This window comes from Semicossyphus pulcher, unplaced genomic scaffold, assembly GCF_022749685.1.
Source record: "Semicossyphus pulcher isolate SPU_LCO1_2020_fin unplaced genomic scaffold, fSemPul1.0.p SCAF_15, whole genome shotgun sequence".
Classification (NCBI taxonomy): domain Eukaryota; kingdom Metazoa; phylum Chordata; class Actinopteri; order Labriformes; family Labridae; genus Semicossyphus; species Semicossyphus pulcher.
Window position 1 is genome coordinate 26,237,501 of NW_027211659.1, and position 20,419 is coordinate 26,257,919.

At 42.3% G+C, this 20,419-nt stretch overlaps 1 protein-coding gene across 1 annotated transcript in view; it reads right to left on the minus strand.

The window, feature by feature from the left end:
• The window catches only part of LOC138592102 (inactive dipeptidyl peptidase 10-like), a 224,796-nt gene extending 205,250 nt beyond the window's left edge, over positions 1-19,546 (minus strand). The window contains exon 1 of the mRNA XM_069662726.1: positions 19,487-19,546. Within this exon, the coding sequence (XP_069518827.1) occupies positions 19,487-19,546 (60 nt within the window). The remainder of the gene's footprint in view (positions 1-19,486) is intronic.
• Positions 19,547-20,419: the final 873 nt, after the last annotated feature.

Sequence of the window (20,419 nt, forward strand, 5' to 3'; positions counted from 1 at the left end):
ACCTAAATTTAGCATGTTGACATGAGGTTTTTCAGACCTCCTCCTGTCGGTCTCTTTTCTGCTGCGTCACCATCTGACGTCACAAACACGCCCAACGTCTGTTTATTAAACTCTGCGACAAATTTAGAACGATGTTCGAGCGCTGCTCGGATGGAGGAGGGCGGAATTTGTAGCTGAGCTGACAAAGAGTCGCAGGAGTTACAGACGGAGCATAGCATTGCACCGGTAAGGGGGCGGAGATTAGCGTGTCGACACAGATTTTGTGTTTCCATCAATGCCGATCAGAGCCAAGGCGATAATGACCCGGGTCTACTGCAGATTGTAACCAATTGTAACCTTTCCCATTAAGCAAAAAAGCCGGGTGCTGCGGGTGTTAGCGGGTTTTTTGACCAGTGTCAAATGTTACTGCTGCCTTAAGTCTTTGAGGCTTCTGCAGAGTGTTGCAGCAGCTTCACAAACACTGCATGGAGAGTAACGTCAACATTAGGCTCTGCTGCTGATTCCAGCTGTCATGGGGCGAGAGGCGGGGTTACACCTGTACAGGCCGGAAGTCAATCACAGGGCTGACGAATAGAGACGGACAGGCTCACATTCAAAGCTACGGGCAATTTTAGAGTCAATGAACCTAACAAGCATGTTTTTGGACTGTGGGAGGAAGCCGGAGTACCCGGAGTGAACACTGCCATCCTTTGAAGTGCTAATTTAAGAAAAGGCTCCAGTGGTTTGTATAAAAGGGGAGGTACAAACCACCTATATGGTTGTATGAGTCAGAAGACTCTTTTCAGTTGCAGCATCTGAACTTATTCTGCAGCCACACTGAAACCAATGCAGCCATAACAACAACACTGTGAGACATTTCTTACTAGATTTCTTGCTGAAGGCAAATAAACCAAAATCTCATCCTCAGGCAGAAATATTTCTATCTTATTGTTTGTTTTACCGCTCAGGGGGGATGTTGAACGAGCTGGAAAGCAGAACATTTTCAGGGCACACATTCTGACTCGATGATGTTTCTCTTCTATTCGAGTCTGTCTCTGAGCCATCACAGAGAGTCTGCATGCACAATACCAACATCGTCAAACTTAGTGACACCTGTGTTTTTTTAACCCATGACCCCATACGTTGTATGTTCCTTATCTCTAATACTGTGGCTTTTCTAAGAAAAAACCTTTAAGGATGGCAGACAACACAACAAATAATCCTACACTTCCTACGGTCAAACAGGTGGTCCACGTTATTTAAATGTAACTCTTTGGCTTAGTTAAGGCACCAAAACTCATTGGTTCAGTATAAAGCATAAAAAATAATCATGGTTACTATTTATGGGTACTTTGCATATGTTCAAACGTTGTTTAAAGTAAAAATCTCGAAAATTTTCATGTAAATAAATGTCTGTTAAATCACTACCTACCACCGAATGAGGTAATACAATGGTGATTGAGCCTATGGCCCACTGATGAAAGCCTTTGCAATTGCAGTATTACAGACTTGGAAATAATCACAAGCAGCACCCAGTTAGTGACGTGTTTTCCATCATCCAGCAGTGGTTGGTCTGCCAGAGAGGGTAGGCACATCAAATTGTCTGCTGTGATCAGGCTGATTATATACGACATGTATATGTTTAGCTGCTGAAGGCTCTGTTACTGTAAATTCACTTGCCATAATCGCTAACCTTTTCTGTAGCTGTAGCATATAGTGGGTTTATCACAGGTTTATCATGTAAACAGATGCCTACAATGGATGTAAAGATGGATGATGACAGCAGTGTGACTGATCAAAAGCTAATAAGAGCTGAAAACACTGTAAGAAAGCTAACATGTAGCTTCATGTCTCAGAGGGAAGGAGGCCTTTGAACGATACTCTACCCGCTGCTAGACGTCAGTCAGAAGAATAAAAGCTCTGCTGATGTGTCGACTGGTGAAAATGATGAACAGGTTTTAATGACTGTGTGCAGCACCAGAACAATGATTGACCGCTCCACCCCGTCTGACTCTGGAGTCACATCCACATCTGTGTTCATTAGCTCACGGCTGGGTGCTGTTTTCAGCCAGACTGTGTTTTTCATACGTCTTACATCCACCTCCGTGCAGGAAGAGGTCACATTAGGTGCACATCGTCGAATGCACTGGGTTGTTAGTGTGCGGATGTTGATTAGGATAAAAAACATGCAGATTTTGTTCTCACTCATCAGGGGGCTGTTTGTGTTACGCAGACAGAGACAAGGCTGGTATGCTAATACGGGTTATTTCCGTGCTCTGCCTTTAATATAATTTGGTCAAAGCATTGAAACAAGGATGGAGTGAAGAAAACGTTGTGTTATAGAACTTAAAAGAGCAGCTTTCTCCTATTTACGCCTTGTTCTTGGAATAACCTTCAAAATAAAGTGCACTTTAATGATTTTGTTACACTGAGAAAGTTCAAAGCTTTAATACAAAACTTTGTAACAATAGAGTTCAGTTTGTTCTTTCTTAGCAGGACTTTATGTGTCTGTTGTTCCTTATCTGCTGAATTTGTTTCTTTAACTGTAATTTTTATTTTAAATGTTTGGTTGCCCTTGAAGAGATTTTAATCTCAAGCGAGTTACTGTTTAAATTAAGGTTAAAAGAATTGAAGAAGTACGTGAGTTGGCATTAAAAGATATTGATTTACACACTTCCAACAGAGAAGAGAAAAAGTAAGTTATCAAACAACCACTTTAAAGCTTTTGAAAACTTTTTCTTTTTGAATTGTGTTTTTAAGTCTAGAAACCGAGGACGGACTGATGAAAATCAAAGTTTTTATGGTTTCAAATCACAAAGTGAAGAATGGAGCAGCACTGGTCTTAAGTTTAGATAGAGGCAATACTGACGTTTCTGTATTTGTGTTGCCAGTGTTACAGTGCACAAGCACACATCTCTCTAATACCTCACTCTCTCTGCCAGGGACCAAGCATGAAAGGCAAAAGGACAAAGCAATTACAAATTTGCTGAAGAAAAGTTGCACAATTTGATTCCAAATCACAAGAAAAGTAAATAAATCCAAATCAAACAGGCTTTTTTAAAAGGCTCCAAAAAAGAGGGCCCAAATTTAAAGGGCCAGTTCACCAATTTTTAACCTCAGTACTATCATGCTATTATGGGGAGCTAATGCAAATTGGCTCTGTGCCTTTGGAGGACGCTATCCGCTTCTCCAATGGGCCCTGGAAAACCTCCGTCAGACTATGTAAAACAGGTCATCTGGCGGAGGCCAGGGAGCTCACTAAACTACACTTCCTTAATCCAGGACGCCCGCCTCTAATGTCATGTCTCGTTCAGAACCATCAGGTTTGAAATGTAGACTGCAGACCTGAAGATTTGTTAGACAATCCACCGGTATATTCTCGTTGTATTTCGGATTCTGTACCGCTCTGAGTCATTGCCTGCACCGAAAACGGTAGTATTTCTCTCCAGCGTCTCTCGCTGGGCCGTTCCTTCCAGAGGGAGGGGCGCAATGCACGCTGGGTGTTGTAGGAATGTAGAATGGGTGAAACCACGAGCTGTTGGCATAACTTTCTCCACAGCTATGGCACCAATTTCAAATATTATTGCTTCTATCGATTACAGAGAACACCAGCTTTGACTGACAGCAGCTTTTTCCAGGGGAGAATTGATCCTTTAATGGAGGTCAACTAAGATATATCAGACATATCAAAAGATAGCATCTACAAGAATGAGTTAGCATTCGGAAAATTATAACAAAGACCACCCTAAAACAGTTTTTGCATTCCCCCCTTCTTCCATCTCCCTGTTGGTCTCTTCCACTTCCTGTGGGCGGGGCTTAAAAGGCCATCTTCCCCAGGTTTCAGGCATTTTGCCAGACAAACTCAGTGAGATATTCTGCAAAAGGTGAGTGTGACTTTAAAATTAATCCATGTGACTGAAATATTTGCAGTCAACTGACTAAACTAACTGACCAATATGATTTAAAATCTGAGCAAATATAAAAAAAACAACATGGCTGCCAGAGATAGAATAAAACATCCAACCTGAGGCTGCAGGTTTGCTCTCCTTCCTCTCTGTGTGAGGCTTAACCAGAGCATGACCCTGCTTCACAAAGTTCACCTGAGGTTCAGTCTGCCAGCTGTTCCTCTCTTTACTTTCCCTCCAAAACACAACAGCACAGTGCACTGTAAAATGAATGATGTTGAGAAATAACGGACATTTTCCAACAGCAGCTGTTGTGTTTTCAGTACTTCTCGTCTGATAACAGGGTCCCTCACTTAATAATTTCACCTTCTTCACAGCAGACACGCTTAGACTTGTTATTGCAGAGAAAGCACAGGCGTTACTGATAACGTTCATTAAGGCTTCTTTCCAAGTGTCCCAGCAAGGTGACAGTGTTGCAGTGCAAACACATTTGTGAACATCGACACCAATTTTCCCTTCTAAATTTCTGTGTGAGGAAGCACAATTTTAAACTTATTTTAAACTGAACTATATTTTATGCCTGCAACACAAAAGCCTTCAGGAAGTCATGTGACATAGAGTGTAGAGCCTCTAAGAGCGCTGCTCTGGGGTTGGTTTAATTTGATGGACCGTGTTGTAACAGAAACCATAATCATTCTTTATAAACCTGACCGAGTATGTTTTGGTGCCTAAACTACTTCTGATTTTGTTTGTTTAGACCATAGACTGTATAAAAAGATGGACGACGTGACAGCTCCCTAAAAGTGAAGCCACACCCTCTCTGTCGCCCCCTGCTGACTGGCTGCAGTTTAGCTCATAAAGCCCGCCTCCTCCGTGTTAACAGATGGGACATGAGTCAAACTATAAAATCTAAATACACGTCAAATACATTTTTCTCCAACATGGTTTCTGTCATTATAGTTAGTTCTTATCATGCTGATTTATGTCCAAGTGTTCATTTTTCTGACAAGTTTATTTTTAATTAGATATTTGAAGCTATAAAAATGATGATTGGCAGCTCTGTTGACCAATCTGGCTCCTGCAGCCGATCAGTCCCGGATTAGCAGAGTGGAGGACGAACGGCGAGAGGAGACGTAATTTGTCATTGAAGTTTTCATATCTGTGAACGTTAACCTCAGACCAACTCTAAGAAGCTGTTCTGCTGTTAATATACGCTGATCCTTGCTGTATATTTCTGTTTTGGTTAGCGGAAGTGGCTATGGCAGAGATACGCAGCGCTTCTACATCTGCCGGATGGCGGAGCACTGTACATCAATTCAGCACGGAGCAGATTGAGCGAGACAGGAAACTACCGAAACCACATGAAAACATCCGGTTAATTTTCCGAATAAATTACTCCGTACATGTAAAATACTCCGTAATACTCCAACAATAACCTCACGTGTGTTTGTAATTGTTTTTATAGCACATATGTTGTGTTATCTCGCACGATCGCGTGTGATTCTGTAATTACCGCGGGAACTCCCTGGTCTCAACGGCTCCAGCTGTCCGCAAAAAAACGGCTGAGCATGGAGTCAAACCGCAGCGCAGTCACGCAACCAGTGGACGTCCAGGGTTAGACACTGAAATTACACTTAAGTTAACGTTGACTTCTGTTTTCACACAGGACAGGAACTATACGACAGAGAGAGCTCTGAAGGTATGAAATTTGTGCTACAACCACGTAATTCATTGTACTGACTGACACAAAAAAGGTAGATTCTTGTGCTTGTGCACAACTTCATCTTATATTTTTGTGACTATTTCACAAACTGCTGTGAGCCTTGGTTGGGTAGTGAGACAGCATGCACAATACTAGCACCCTGAAACTGCTGAAGCTGGATGGAATTCATCCATCTTACACTTTATTATTAACACCTGTATGATGTCGAAACGCTTACAGTGAAAAAGGCTTTTAATGTCTTGTAACAGATGGTGCAGGTTTAGCTCAGGCACGTGATGTACACACATCATGTACACACTGAGTCCTTGCTGCACCAGTCCTGGGTTAGACTACAACCCTCAGTCATTTGGTCCATGTCAACCCCACTCTTTCTCTTCCACATGTTTCCTGTCTCTCTTTAGCTCCAATAAAGGTGATAAAAGAAATTGATGACACAAGGTCGCTGTTTTTTCTAAAGCTTTCAACCACATTTCATTGCATTCATCAGCCAAAGGATTTCTCTCTTCTATTTTCCTGTTTGCGTTTTACATCCAGCAGGCCAATAAACACGAGAGCGCTAAGAAACATATCTTTAAATAAAAGTATAATTTCTTCACGGTCAGTGTACCTCGACATACATGTAACATTTTCTCCCCGAGTTGTGAGCCTGATCTTCCCTCCTGAATCCTCGAGTCAACGTGTGTCTATCTTTTAAGGCCACACTCATTTCCACCTACACACGTTTTACGCCATTATCACTTGTTTGCAAAAACACTTTTTAGCACCCCGCCTACACGCGGCAACACATTGGGAATGTGACATATTTGAATGAGACACCTAAAATAGTTAACTTGTTTTTGTACATGTGGTCTGGTTTCTACCAAATTTAAACGGTGCGCACATAAATACTCTGAGTGATCATGCAATCATTGCAGACAGTTGCTGCTATAAAAATGTAGTCATTAATTAGTCACTATTTATCCCAGTGCACAAACCAACAGGAGAATGCATGAATGTCAGTATCTACTGTGTAAAACAACTCAATATGTACAGAAAAAAACACACTGGATGATACAGGGTGATGTGTTCACATGTGCTGCCATTGTGAAGCAGCCCCTTACAGCGGGTTGGCAATTATCAGATTGCTTCCTACCACTATACTGACACGAGTTAAGTACACTTAAAACTCCAAAGAAAGTTTCTCAGCGTCTCTCCTGGAATCTTGACTACCGGATGAGACGCAGACATATGGCAGGTCCATATGGAAACACCACGATAGACAACAAAAACAAACAACACCTGTGGGATATAAACACTGTGGCGAGGATCTTCTAAAGCATCAAACATGAATTTTATAACATTTAGATTTTGTGCTAGATAAAATTTAGTTCATCTGTAAAAGCATTGAATGAAGCCTGCTGCTTGATACCGCTGTAGTCGCTCCTTACGGAGATGTCCCTAAATATTTAGTTCCTTCTTTCTCTAAACTTTTCGATCATTACTAACCTGACTGTGGAATATCTGCAAGATGCACAGGGTCCAAACAAGGTGGGTGGAGTTGGATGTTTGTTTCTTATTTGACAAGAAGCAAAACTCTTTAAGATGCATCATGGTTATGACTTTAATGTTGCTCTGTTGAGGAATATAAATCTACTTTTTGAAACATCTGATGTATTTTCTTTCACATGACTACATTTGTTGCTGTTTTATTAGAACATTGATGGGCTTGATTGAATCTGTAGGCAGGGACGTGGATTTTAGGGGTGGCAAGTGTTCTGGTTTACGTTTGTACTGCGATTGTAGTCCGAGTAGGATTGACGTATCATATATCAGCAGGCTGCAGCGTATGCAGGAAAAACAGTCCGTGTGAAGAGCAAAAGAGGAGGAACATAATGCGGCATAAAGACATCCTGACTCCCATCAGAATCATATGATGATGATTTAGCTTCTTATAAACAGACATCTGCAACAAGCAGATAACAATCCGCTCTGGATCAAAAATTCCCTTGCCGCTGTGTCACGAAAGCCGTTCAGCGTTTAGATTTCCCGACTTCCTCAAATGCATCAGAAATGATCAATCCATATTCCTCTTGAGGACAGACCTGACAAAGTTTCATTTGAATTGTAACTAATCTGCATCATGAAACTTAAGACCTGTTAATTAAAGTCAATCACAATTCTGTAAACGATGCAGCACGCCGAAAAGGAAATCTTGGAAGTCATTTATCGCTAACCGCCGGCTAAAGCGGAATATAGCCGATGCAATCCGAGATTGGTTTGTAAAAGACTAGCTTTTTTTGGAACTGTGGAGTTTTTTTTAAGAGAAAATAGTTTCATTAAAAATGTTTCAAGCAGAAGAAAAGATGTAGACAACTTGAGAGGTTAAAATGGTGAAAGAAATTTAAATCTGTGGTTTCAAGTTAATTGCAAAAACACCACGTTGATTATCACAGCAGCAGCTTGGTGTCAATGACAGACAGTACAGGCGCCTGAGCAATAAGTGAATATGCAACTGCCAATTTTATGTGAGTAAGTTATATGAGTTTTGGTCCTATCTTTACTACTATGCTGACACCTTTAGCAGAGAAAAATAAGAAGTGAAGAACAATGTGAGGAGAAACAATAAGTCTCCAGCAGCAATCATCACTGCTCAGGTCACGTCGACACGTACACGGGTATTTTTTAAAACGTGGCTTTTTCTCTGTTTTGGCCTTTTGTCCACACAAACACGTTTTAGGTCGCTGAAAATGGATGTTTTGTAAAACTCCAGGGTGAAGACTTTGAGAAACTCCGTTTCCACGGAGACGTGTAGACGGGGTAAAAGGCGTTTTTGGCTCGTGACATCTCCTTTGTGAGGCGTCACAAATGAGGCGACGTTCCTTGGGAAAAAAAGGATGTGACAAAAACAGTGATGCTTCTAACCTTGCTTACAGGACCTTTACATGTTTACACATATTTGTACAGTTACTCGTCCACTATATTGATATATCGTCCCCCTTCTTGATGCACCATTGCAGCCTGCCAGGTAGTCCTTTTTCAGACTTTTGATTTACTTTTTCTTCCTTGCATGACCGGGTTATTTCGCCGCCTGTTGGTGTGGCGTTCTCATGACAGCGTTGTGTTTTCGCGTTTTCTTTATGGCGGGGGTTTTTTAATAACCGTGCTCGTGTGGACGGGTTTTTTTGGAAAGAATGGGGAAAAAAACTCCAAAATACCTGAGTATGTGTAAACACAGCCTCAGTCTCCTTCCTAAAGTCACTGATTTGTACAACATGTAGCACAGTGAGAACTTTACAACTTATTTTATTACCGGAACTCGACTGGAATTCGAGGCATCCCACCAGCACTCTGTGATACATTCACACCTATTCATTTCACAGCACAGCGGGCCCTGAAGCACATTTGGTCCTGACATAATCTCGCTGACATGACTTTCACAGACCCCGCTGCATCCGACAGACACACAGATACATCTTCACTGCACACATCTCTGAAACGGTGATGAACAAAGAGTTCCTTTCTTATACTGTATTAAAAAGAAATCGGTATAACTTTGTTCGTTAATGAACTTGCTAAATAGCATTTAAATGGCATCGTCTCCTGGATGCTTTCCTCATTTGCAGACAGCTCTAGCACACGATGCAGTGTGATAAAATAAGGCAGCAAGGCAAACTCAGCATGTGAATGAACTCATCAATCTTTGTGAGTGTGTTGTGCAAAAGAGGAAAGTTAACTTTTTGAACCATTAATCATCAAGTGTGTTGAGCTCCTTTAGGAAGATGTGAACTCCAGAGGAGCTTTAGTGCAGCACTTTACCACTTACATCTTTGCTTTTAGCATTCCACTGAATGTTTGAGTGTCTTTACTTTCAATAGCATCAACATCTGCTCTGTTTGAGGAACAAATTGATATCTTAAGTCCTTATGCAGTCGCAAGGACTCTATAGGACCCATTAATGCAAGGATAATATGCATGGCTGAGCAAATGGCAGGTCATATCATGTTACATTTTTTCCCTCACAGGGACAAATAAGCATCTCCAGGGGAAGCGCTCTTATGTAAATGAGTGGCAGATACGTCTCAACCACAAAACAAATTAGCGACACATCTATCACATATTCCTCGGTGAGGCTCGGGAATGAGAGGCGTACTACGAGAGGAGCGTATATATTGAGATCAGCTGGCATAGCTCTGTAATTTATAGACTCAGCAACTCGAGAGCCAATGCAATCATTCTTACGAGACTGAATCCAGCCATCTATCACTCCCAGAGCCAGCCAGTCCCGAGCTGTTTTAAAGGCTGTTTGTGTGATAGATCTCGGGAACAGGGGAACGCCTCGCAGGTTCAATAACCTGCTGGCTGAGTTGTCGAGCGTTTCGGGGCGCTGAGTTACGGAGATGAGAGCGATCGGGGCTGCGTGCTGGCAGAGAGATTGCAAACAATGCTGGTCTTCCTTCCAGCGATGGGAAAGACTTTTATTAGAGCTGTGAACATATAAATTACAGTGAAATATTTGGGAATTTAGTATTTTCTTCATCCAGACAAGTTATTCTACCTCTGTTTCTCTTTCTGAATGAAGGAATTTAGAGGGTAATTCCTGTTAACATGTGCACTAATATTTTAGCTATCAGGGTTTAAATGCTTAATAGGTACAAAACATCAAGTCTTCATGGGTCCAAAATGTCGTGCCCGAACCCAAACAGACCCAGAAATGTACGACTTGGAACCAAACGGGATCCGTCTATTTGAGAGCGGGAACCCGGACCCATGCAAAACCGAGAAATGTAGGACCCGACCCCGGCCGGGCGACCCGATCAGCACCGACTACACAGCTGATTGCTATTAACAAGTTAGCGTTAGTCAGCTGTCAAAACAAACTTTTTGTCCTACGTAATGTGCCGTAGCCTTCTCCCCTGTGCCTGGCCGTGCATATAACCCATCCTCCTCACCAAGAAAGTTTATAAAACGCATCCAGGTTTCCTGTTATCCATCTTGTGTCGATGGAAACAGGAATGCTAATCCTCTCGTTATCTCAGATTTAAAGTCCAATTGGCCAAATGCGCGGCTCGTTTAGAAGCAGCATTGGCGTTCTGTTGCATCGAGCATAATAAAGATAACTTCAACTATTTGTCCTTTTGAACAATGATAACGATTACTCTTTGCCACGGCAGCTAATGTTAGCATTTCTAGTTTGCTATCATCCGTGTTGTCCAAGTCTGACCTGTGATGTGACCCTTCGCCTCCTGAGCAAAAGCAGATGGAGGTCATTGGTGCCACCTTGCAGTGTTGTGACCAAGTCATCTTTGCTCAAGTCCCAAGCAAGTCTCGAGTCATTTTTTCTTGGGCAGGTCAAGTCAAGTCACAGGTTATGTCAAGTCAAGTCGAGTCCTTAGTTAAGGCAAGTCAAGTCCAGAGTCAAGTCTTTTTTTTTCACCCAAGATCCAGCACTCTTACCTGTAGTATCCGGTCTTTATAACGAGGACAAGGTGTTAGTAGCCCGTTTTGAGTCGTCCAATCATGACTCCCAGTTTGCGCGTACATACTTGATAGTTAGAAACTTGACAACATTGAATTTTATCATTTGATATTTAACAGCTAACATTCAAACTTATGAACACACGCAAGTCATCCGTGTCATCATGCCCCAAGTCCAAGTCGAGTCTCAAGTCATTTATTTTTTGTTAAGTCAAGTAGCAAGTCACCAAAACAGTGACTCAAGTCGACTCGAGTCCAAGTCACCAAGTCTCAAGTCCACATCTCTGCCACCTTGTGGCCAAAGCTGCACTTTGCTTGCACTCTCACTTTCATCATGACCAACACTTTCCAATCACAGCCAGGTCTTCCCAGATCCACTCGGGTATTACACATAATGTTGAACAGACCCGGAACCCGGGGTTATAGAACAAGTCCCCATCCAGAACCAGTTGCCCATAAAACGTGGACCCTAACCCGTCCGGGTCCTAGGGTTCCGGTGGATCCATGAAGACCTCTAACAAAAAGTTGCTTCAGTAGATTGCTTCAGCCAGCAGCCACAAAACAGGCTGTAATGGATGCAACGTAATCTTTGTGGGCAAATGTGTCAGTTGACTCAAAGTGCTTGAGTTAGCCATGGACAGGCTTAGATTGTTTTGTGGCTTCAGAGTTAAACCTTTAAGTTGAAGAATGAGATGTTCGTTTTTTAAACCAGAAACATCCCTCGTAAAGCAACCAGAAACCAGAGACATTTTACCTCGCAAACTTAGGGGTTGCTTGTCTCCCTCTTCCTCAATCTCTTAGGGGTTTTGTGTCACAGAAATGTGTCAGATCTGGACTAACCATTTAAAACAACTTGTTTGTTCTGCACAGTAAAATGAGTGTTTTTGTCAATGGAGTCTGGTGGATGTGAAGGGATCAATGTGACAGCTGTGTCAGGCATAAACTAAAAGGATCCTGTGTCGGGATAACAAAAACAAGCACTTTGATCAGGTGTATTTGCCACAAGGATTACGTTGCAGCCATTACAGCCCGTTTCATGACTGAGAGCTGGAGAAATTATTTGTACCCACAAGTCATTTGAACTCCAAAGTATGTTAAAATAAAGCCCAGGTTTAAAATACCTGAACTCCCTTTTAATGGCCTGTTGATGTGTATTTTCTGTGTGTATCAATCATTCTTATGAGACTGAATCCAGCCATCTATCACTCCCAGGGCCCGAGTCCCGAGCTGTTTTAAAGGCTGTTTGTGTGATAGATCTTGGGAACAGGGATACGCCTCGCAGGTTCAATAACCTGCTGGCTGAGTTGTCGAGCGTTTCGGGGCGCTGAGTTACGGAGATGAGAGCGATCGGGGCTGCGTGCTGGCAGAGAGATTGCAAACAATGCTGGTCTTCCTTCCAGCGATGGGAGAAGCCTCGACGGAGACGTGTATTAGAGCTGTGAACATGCAATGTGAAATATAAATGAAAGTGAAATATTGGGGAATTCGATATTTGTTTATCCAGACTAGTGATTCTCTCTGTTTTTCGACATGAATATTCTTCATCATTTGATATTCCGCTGCCTTTTATCACACAAACACATCACGCAATACAGAGAAACCAACAGTAATCCAGCCAGCATCGCTTGAACTGTTGTGTACATGGCACCGTCTGGGATTTGGCTTCCAGACTGAAGGCAAACACTGTTAAAGATTGACGTATTAAACCATTTAACAGCCTCATTGATGCTTCAGAAGTTTACATGACAGTAAATGTCTTTGTTCCCCGGCTCAGGACAGAGTTTGATGTGGCTCAGTTTCCCTCAACACCGTCCTCATTACTTCTCTTTAAAATCTGAATCTCTTTCATGTCAGCTGCAACATGAGAACGTGTCAGAGTATTTTATCTGAAATAGTGCGCTCTCTGAGCTGGATCAAAGCGCGTCAGTGTGTAAACTCTGAATATATCTCGAGTGACAAAAAGTCTCTATTTTTAAAAGCAGCCTGTTTTTATGGACGACACGACAGACGATCCCGCACTTCTGTCTGCACTTTTATTTCATCATCATTTGATGAAGAGGCTTTCTAACTAATGATTTTTGAGATAAGACTCACCATGGAGTACACTCAACTCCTGTCAGCCAATCAGTATCGGCATGCCAGGAATGCAATTAGCCCCCAAAATGCAATCTCACTCAATTTGCTCTTCAAATGATTGATTAGCCGAGATAAAATATAGAGCTAATAGCGTGATGTGAAACTAATTCACTTGATAAGGTTTTCTTCTTGTGCTCAAAGTTTGGTGGTCGACGGATTCACCTGAAGCCGGATGTATAAAGAAAGCGGATGCAGATATTTCACACACGCCTCAGACTAACAGGCTGAGTGTTATGTTGTAAAGAGGAGGTGATGATTAAAGTGAGAGTGATAAAACACTGTCACACGTTTTGGGGCTAAGAGATGGAAGAGGTTTTGATATAGCTCCAGTGGATTGCTTCAGCCTGCTGCCGTGTGGTTATAGTGGCCGCTACATAATCCTAAACCTAAAGCCAAATGCCAGTGTTGTGACCAAGTCATCTTTACTGAAGTCCCAAGCAAGTCTCAAGTCATTTTTTCTTGGGCAAGTCCTTAGTTAAGGCAAGTCAAGTACCAAGTCATTTTTCCACCTATGATCCAGCACTCTTACCTGTAGTATCCGGTCTTTATAAAGAGAAAAGACAAGGTGTTAGCAGCCCGTCTAATAATGATATTATTGGCCAATTTATATAACCTGTTCAAAAAGTATGACAGTGAATTGTATCTGTATTATCTTGGCACAGACGCAGCCATGATGATGGTCGGGGCCCCTCTCTGATGCCACTGGTCCTCTCTGTCATTTTAATTTTAATGTGACACTAATGGATGTTCATATAATACGAAGCTGAAGATTCAGTAATGAGGTGAACGTATGTAAAAATAATCCCTCAGGCTTCACACTGAACTGTGAATCATGCAAAGCTGCTCCAGTGGGATCCCAGAATAAAAACTATAGAGCTGAAAATGAGCATAATAGATCCCCATTCAAACGTCTGTATTCTGCATCCATTTCTGTCTATCAGTGGGAGTGGAAGCATTTAGATGTGCACCTGCTTTCACAAGCTGAATCCAATTTTCTGGATGTTCTCACAAACTCACTGGCTGTGTTCAAGCTCAGCAGACCTGAAACAAGCAGGACCTTCACGCAGGAGACCAACAGTCAAAGTTGAGTTATTACTTGAAGAGCAACTTGCAGGTTGGAGACACCAGTGAATCAATGTGTAGGAAAATGATTTCGTAATTATATTTTCAATGAAATATATATGAATTAATCCACTACAGCGGCTTCCGGAGTCAGAGTTTTTTGTACGTTTATTTCCGCATCAGAACGGATGTTACATAAGGGAGTCCCGCCAACTGTTTAACTTGAATAAATATGAATCTAAATGCCAGTGTTGTCTTTGAAGATATAGAAATTGCTCATTCAGATCCCTACAACAGACCACAGGCTTATAATTATGAGCCTGTTAGGCGTCAAAGAGAGCAGGAACAGGCCAGGATGAGGAGAACTAACGGCCACAGGAGAGACAGTGAGCTGTAGAGCGACAAGAACCAGAGGAAACCTGGGCAGGTGTGTGATGAGCGATCGGCGTTAGCTATCGATATCTAACGCTGTGCTCACATCACAACATTGTACAGTTTAAAGGCTATAACAAATCATGAGTAGCAAATAGGAGCATTAATACTTAGCCATTACAGTAACTAATGGGCGAGTCAGCTTGTATCATTTGTGTTTCGTTCTTTAATGGTAAATCCGTACTACGTTTTACGGTGCCACAGCGATGTGTGACAGACAGAGAGAGAGAGCGGTGACAGTCCCGAAGTCCCGTCTCTTCACCTGCACAGAACAAACCCAGGCATGAAAGCTCGCTCCATTCCTCTTCCTGTCAGTACGACGGTGGGCTCGATGTCCCATCAAGCTAGAATTTGTGCAAACGGCAAAAATGATTCATTAAGAGCTTGTGAAATGTTAGACTACCAAAATAATACCTACACAATAGGATACGACGGTTCAGACTCACTACCACCTACTTCTGCATGCTGATCTAAGGCCACCGCAGGTCCGTCTTGTTACGTAATATGACGCCATGTTGGAAAAAATTTTACCTGTTCTTTAATCCAAAACAAGATGTTTCATAAACGTAACCACGTAGTTTGTGCTTAAACCATCCGCACAAGCTGCGTTAGGATAACCAGATCAAGATAATGGTTGTGCATCTGCTTTAGATGAAAAAGTGTTTGTATTTAAAGGCCTGGGATGAGAAGATGTTGGGTTGACCCATTTCTATATATGTATGACTACAGCTGGAGTTCCTCCTGCAGGGGCCTGTTGGTACCGAGCTCCAGGCTCAAACCACAGAACAGCATTGACAATCTGGGCCCCTCGACTTCTGTAAATCAGGTGGCCCAGTTCACTTTCTTTATATCTCTCAACTGCATTTAGTTTGGTTAAATACGTTGTCGGATACAGCCGTATGCTCACACTAACATGTTCTTTATTTTGTCATCATGAAACAAGATCCTAAAGGTGGTATATGACAAGAAGAGGCTCGGTCCTTTTTGCTTATATAACTCACCAACTGTGACTCTCTCCAAACTTCCTGTAGAGATCCCTGCTGTGTAAATCTCTGTGTTGCACCACAGCTTGAGAATAACAGCACCTTCTATTCGGCGACCTTGTGTTCCCATCACGGATGTGTGCACCCGGCTCCCCCCTGGTCATGTGGCAGTCCCAGTTTGTCGCTGCAATCTGCATGTGGGTGGACCTGACGCTTCCAAGGACCGCCGATGACACGCGCCTCGGGCAGCATCAGGCCTTGTTAAACTCAGGAGTTAAGGGCCACAAAAAACTGCTGCTTCGTCCTAATTGGATTTCTTATCTGTGCTGGCGGCATAAGGACACGGCCATGATACGGAGGGGGGGCATTTAAGAGGATAACAGAGAGCCGTTAAGACCTCAGCTCCAGACGACGGGGGTCAAACATGGAGAGATTAACTTTTTTTGTGCTACACAGAGGACTTTTAGAGTACTTAATCCTGGCTATGATCCCTGCTTGTTTGACTGATTTCCGACACAGGTTTGCCGTGAGCTGAGGGCAAAGCGCATCAGGCCGAGCTGCAGCAGAAGCCTCGGGGTGTCGAGGACGGCAAACCTGTGTATTGTGCTAATTTGAGGAATTTTTGACACAATACAGCTTTTCAAAAGCAGCGAGAGTTTCCTCACAGTGAAAAGACCGGCAGTGAAAGAGAAAAGAGCCGCACGCAGAGATTCAGAAAACGTTTTTTGTACATAGCAGCTCTCTAGGTATCGGAATAAGAGCCTGAATATTCTCAAGGAATATAATTCAGGCTCTGTTTATTGTCACTGTACGACAAAGCACGGATCATAAAAGCAATTTGTCTCCACAGCCTGCTCCTGTAGAATATTGTTTTTTATATTTGCAGTGTTCAGACACTTGAGATGTTTACAGTTGTATACAGAGTATCTGGTTCTTTTATTTGATTATGAGTCGGTGCATCAAGCTGTGGGGGGGCGGAGAAAGACAAAGAGAAAAACAAGCTCTTTCTCTCCTCTTATTCTTCCACCTGGGATTTTGTTTCTTTCACTTATTTGCTGTCATTTTAAAACAAATATAACTTTGAACACGTGTGACATGGTGCTTTTTTTCTAACACAACAATTAGGGATTAATGCAACACATCCAAACAAGATATCCAAATATCTCAGAGGCAGGCGCGGCGGAGCGTGCTTTAGAAAATCCATCACAATGGGAACGAAATGTTCGTACGGTCAATAAATAGTGATGTGAGCAGGTGATGCAGAGGCAGATTTAACACAAGGAATTACACCTTTTTCCTTCCAGTGAGTTTCTGCCTGTTCTCTTTTTCCTCGAAGCCAATCAGCTGCTTTTCCTTATCGATCCCCATCGCTTTGAAGCAATCGCAAACTCCCAGCTGAGCGTCCTGTGACAGTTGATTAATCTCCAGGACATGTTGCTCCATTCTGACTGACTGTGGAACTCTGACTCCGTGAACAGTATAACTCGGGTGTAAAGATTAGACCTTCAGGTAACAGTGTGTTTAGACACTTTGTTTCAGTCCGTCCCAAATGACATTGCTATGAGTAGTGAGTCATGGGCTGCCGAGCTCTGCTAATTGGGTTGAATAGAGCTGAAACAGAGACGTGTAGGCGGACAGTGACAGCTTAAAAAAATACACAAATATAGAATAACATTAAGAACTCAGCGAACTTACCAGCAACACACTTGTATGTTAGCATAGATTCTTTAAGATCTCAGCATTAACAGACAGAGATGATCCAGAATTACCCTTTAAGTCCACAACAAACACTTCCTCCATTGGTGACTAATACCGAAGAGCTCGAGACTTCATGGAGGCTAAATCAAGTCAATGTTAGCTAACCATCAGCACTTAGGAAAGGAAACACTGCAAATAAGAGAGTTAAGCTTTAAAGAAGAGTCGAGAACTACCCAGCCTGATGCATCCCATAATGCCCTGCTTCCAAAAGTCATATAATCGGCGAGCCAGGCTCCTTTGAACACAGCCCAGTGCCTTTAATGATCGTCCTATTTTCAGCTTTATAGAGTGATTGGCTGTGGTGAGCGTCGGCACCACAGACACAGATGACGGATGGAGAGTTGGCTGCAGCTCAGGGGTCACACAGGAGGGCCCCGGCATCACCAGCACACATAGAAGCAGTAAGTGATGATGTTGATGATGTCTCACCGCCCAGCAACCAGAACTGACAACCACAGAGAGAGAGACAATACTCACCTGTCTCACCGTCCAGAATGAGGAAACGCTCGGATACAAAGCAGCTTTGATTTTATTATTTCAATAGTATGTATTTATATTTCTTCCTACTTCGACACATAAATTATTCATAACTGACATTTTTTAATGTTCAATCCTTCTTATTTATCTCATTCATAGTTAAATTACATACTTATACTATTTAAAGATCGCTTTAATAAACATATATTTGTATGATTTATTATTTCTATTTCATGTTTTATATACATATTGTTTTATATATAGTAGTATAATGTATAGATATTTACATATTTGTATGCATTTAACATTATGTAGTGTAATAATTGATATATTTGTACACCTTAATTTACATTATTAAAGTACTACAGTGTATATATTAACATTTTGTACACACATTATTTATATTTCTATATTTTAACACATAGCCTACTGTTATAGTTTAATGCATTTGTTTTGAAGTATATTTTATTTTCTGCTTTCTCATAGTTTACTCCCGTTTCTTTTCTACAATAGAAGCAACTGTAACGTGAGCCAGTCCCCTTCTGGGATCAATAAAGTATTTTGTGCTTCTGATTGTGACGGATCCATCTCTATGTTTCTGCTCGTCGTTCATCCAAACTTAAACTAATCTGAACATTCAGCCTTGTATTCCACAGTTGTTCGCCGTTGGGTTGGTGGGGAAGAGGATCGATACATTTTGCCCCGAGCTAAATTTCTCTGGTGAGACTTCGAGGTTGAAAAGTGATGCAGAACCCGCGGCAAAATCGATACTGCTGTTGAGTCACACGCGCACACATATAGACACGCACGCGCACCGCAAGCGAAGAATGCGCGCGCACGCTCTTACACACATTTCACACTTCCTCGGCGCAGGTTTTAGGTGAACAATGTGGAGACAATGCGGATGCTGCCGTGCGGAGACGTTCCTTTGTCGTGACTGTAACCAATAACGCCACCTGTCCTCTCACTGTTTCATACTATACACATATAAAGACGCTTCCTGCTGCCTCCTGCAGCCACTTACTTCTGATCTGTTAACAACAGGTTTAAATCAGGATGATCTCTCGAGACCATGCACGTAAACTTAAGCAACTGATGCGCCATCAAACACTAACTTAAATGTTTCAGATTTGTCTTCCCATAACCGTGTTTGTTGAACACAGAGACCAGTGTGTGCCTGTTTAAAGAGAGACTCTAAATTCTATTGTCACCGCATACAGATAATATAATAATAAGAAGCACGACGTGAGATGAATGAAATCTCGCCACTGCGCCAGTTTATGGCTCGTCATCCAACACATTCACACACAAACACAGCCAGAGGTGTCAGGTTGCCTGCTCGCTCCCATGTCTTAATGAGAAAACATTAAACAGGAGCCATAACTACATTTGGCTATAACAGGGATGCTGACATGCATGTCCCCAAACCATCTCCAAAGCGCTGTGCGTCAATGCGCATCCCTGCTCGCCAAACCCGCACTGAAGTTTTGAACTGTCACACAGCTGCTGCTGATACAGAGTCACATAAAACACGAAGAAGTTTGTCACAGCGAAGATTAAACATTCATGAATCTTACCTTGATGGTCTTCGTAGATTGGCATTTAACTTGATGCGATACGGTGGCCGTTTGGTTCATCTTGGGACTCCGACACAAACAGTCCTCCTATCCAAGTGAGATAAAACAGCCGGGAAGATAAGCAAAGAGGTTCCACTCTACAACCCTACAGCATGGGATGAGTGTTCTCAGTCTTTGTTCGTTGTATGGCTGAAGCGCGCAACCGCATCTGACAGCTACTGTATGTGCCTCGCGCTGCTTAGCGCGGTAGGCATGTGCACAAATGACCGGTGATGATTGGTAGCCAGGGGCGAGCGCAGAAATTTCTGAATGGGGTGGCCAGGTGATGGGATGACCTCAGATACAGTGTCAACACTTAATGCCTTGGGACAAATGAGCACTGACTCACCAGGAAGCAGGCAAGTAAAATATGCATCGCTGTGCACATGCAAACTCCAACATGTATGTTCTCAAGGTAGGCTCACAACAGGTAACATTGTACGAAACACAAAAAAATGGAGTCTAGACAAACACAGACAAAGCTCTTTCACAGCCACTTACTCACAAATAAATCAGCAACCTAACATTGATTTATGACTTAATGAAGCTAATGCAAGGAGGCACATGGGACAGCTAAAATCCTGCCCGAAGAGGCAACACTGTTAGGAAGAGGAGCTTAGGTCTTCCTGATATTTATCCTAACATCAATTTAGATTTGAAAGCATTTAACACACGTTTCAGATAAAACCTCCATAACTGAATAATACCAAATACAACAATATATACTGCAAATACCCAAGTGAGTGATATGAGAGCACCACAGCTGTAACTGACAGTATCAACTGTATTAAAATTAAACTGTCCATAAGTAACAATTTAACTGAGGTTAAGATATAAAGAGGGACAGTGTCACGCCAAGACAAGCTAACGACATCAACACACACATTTGTTACA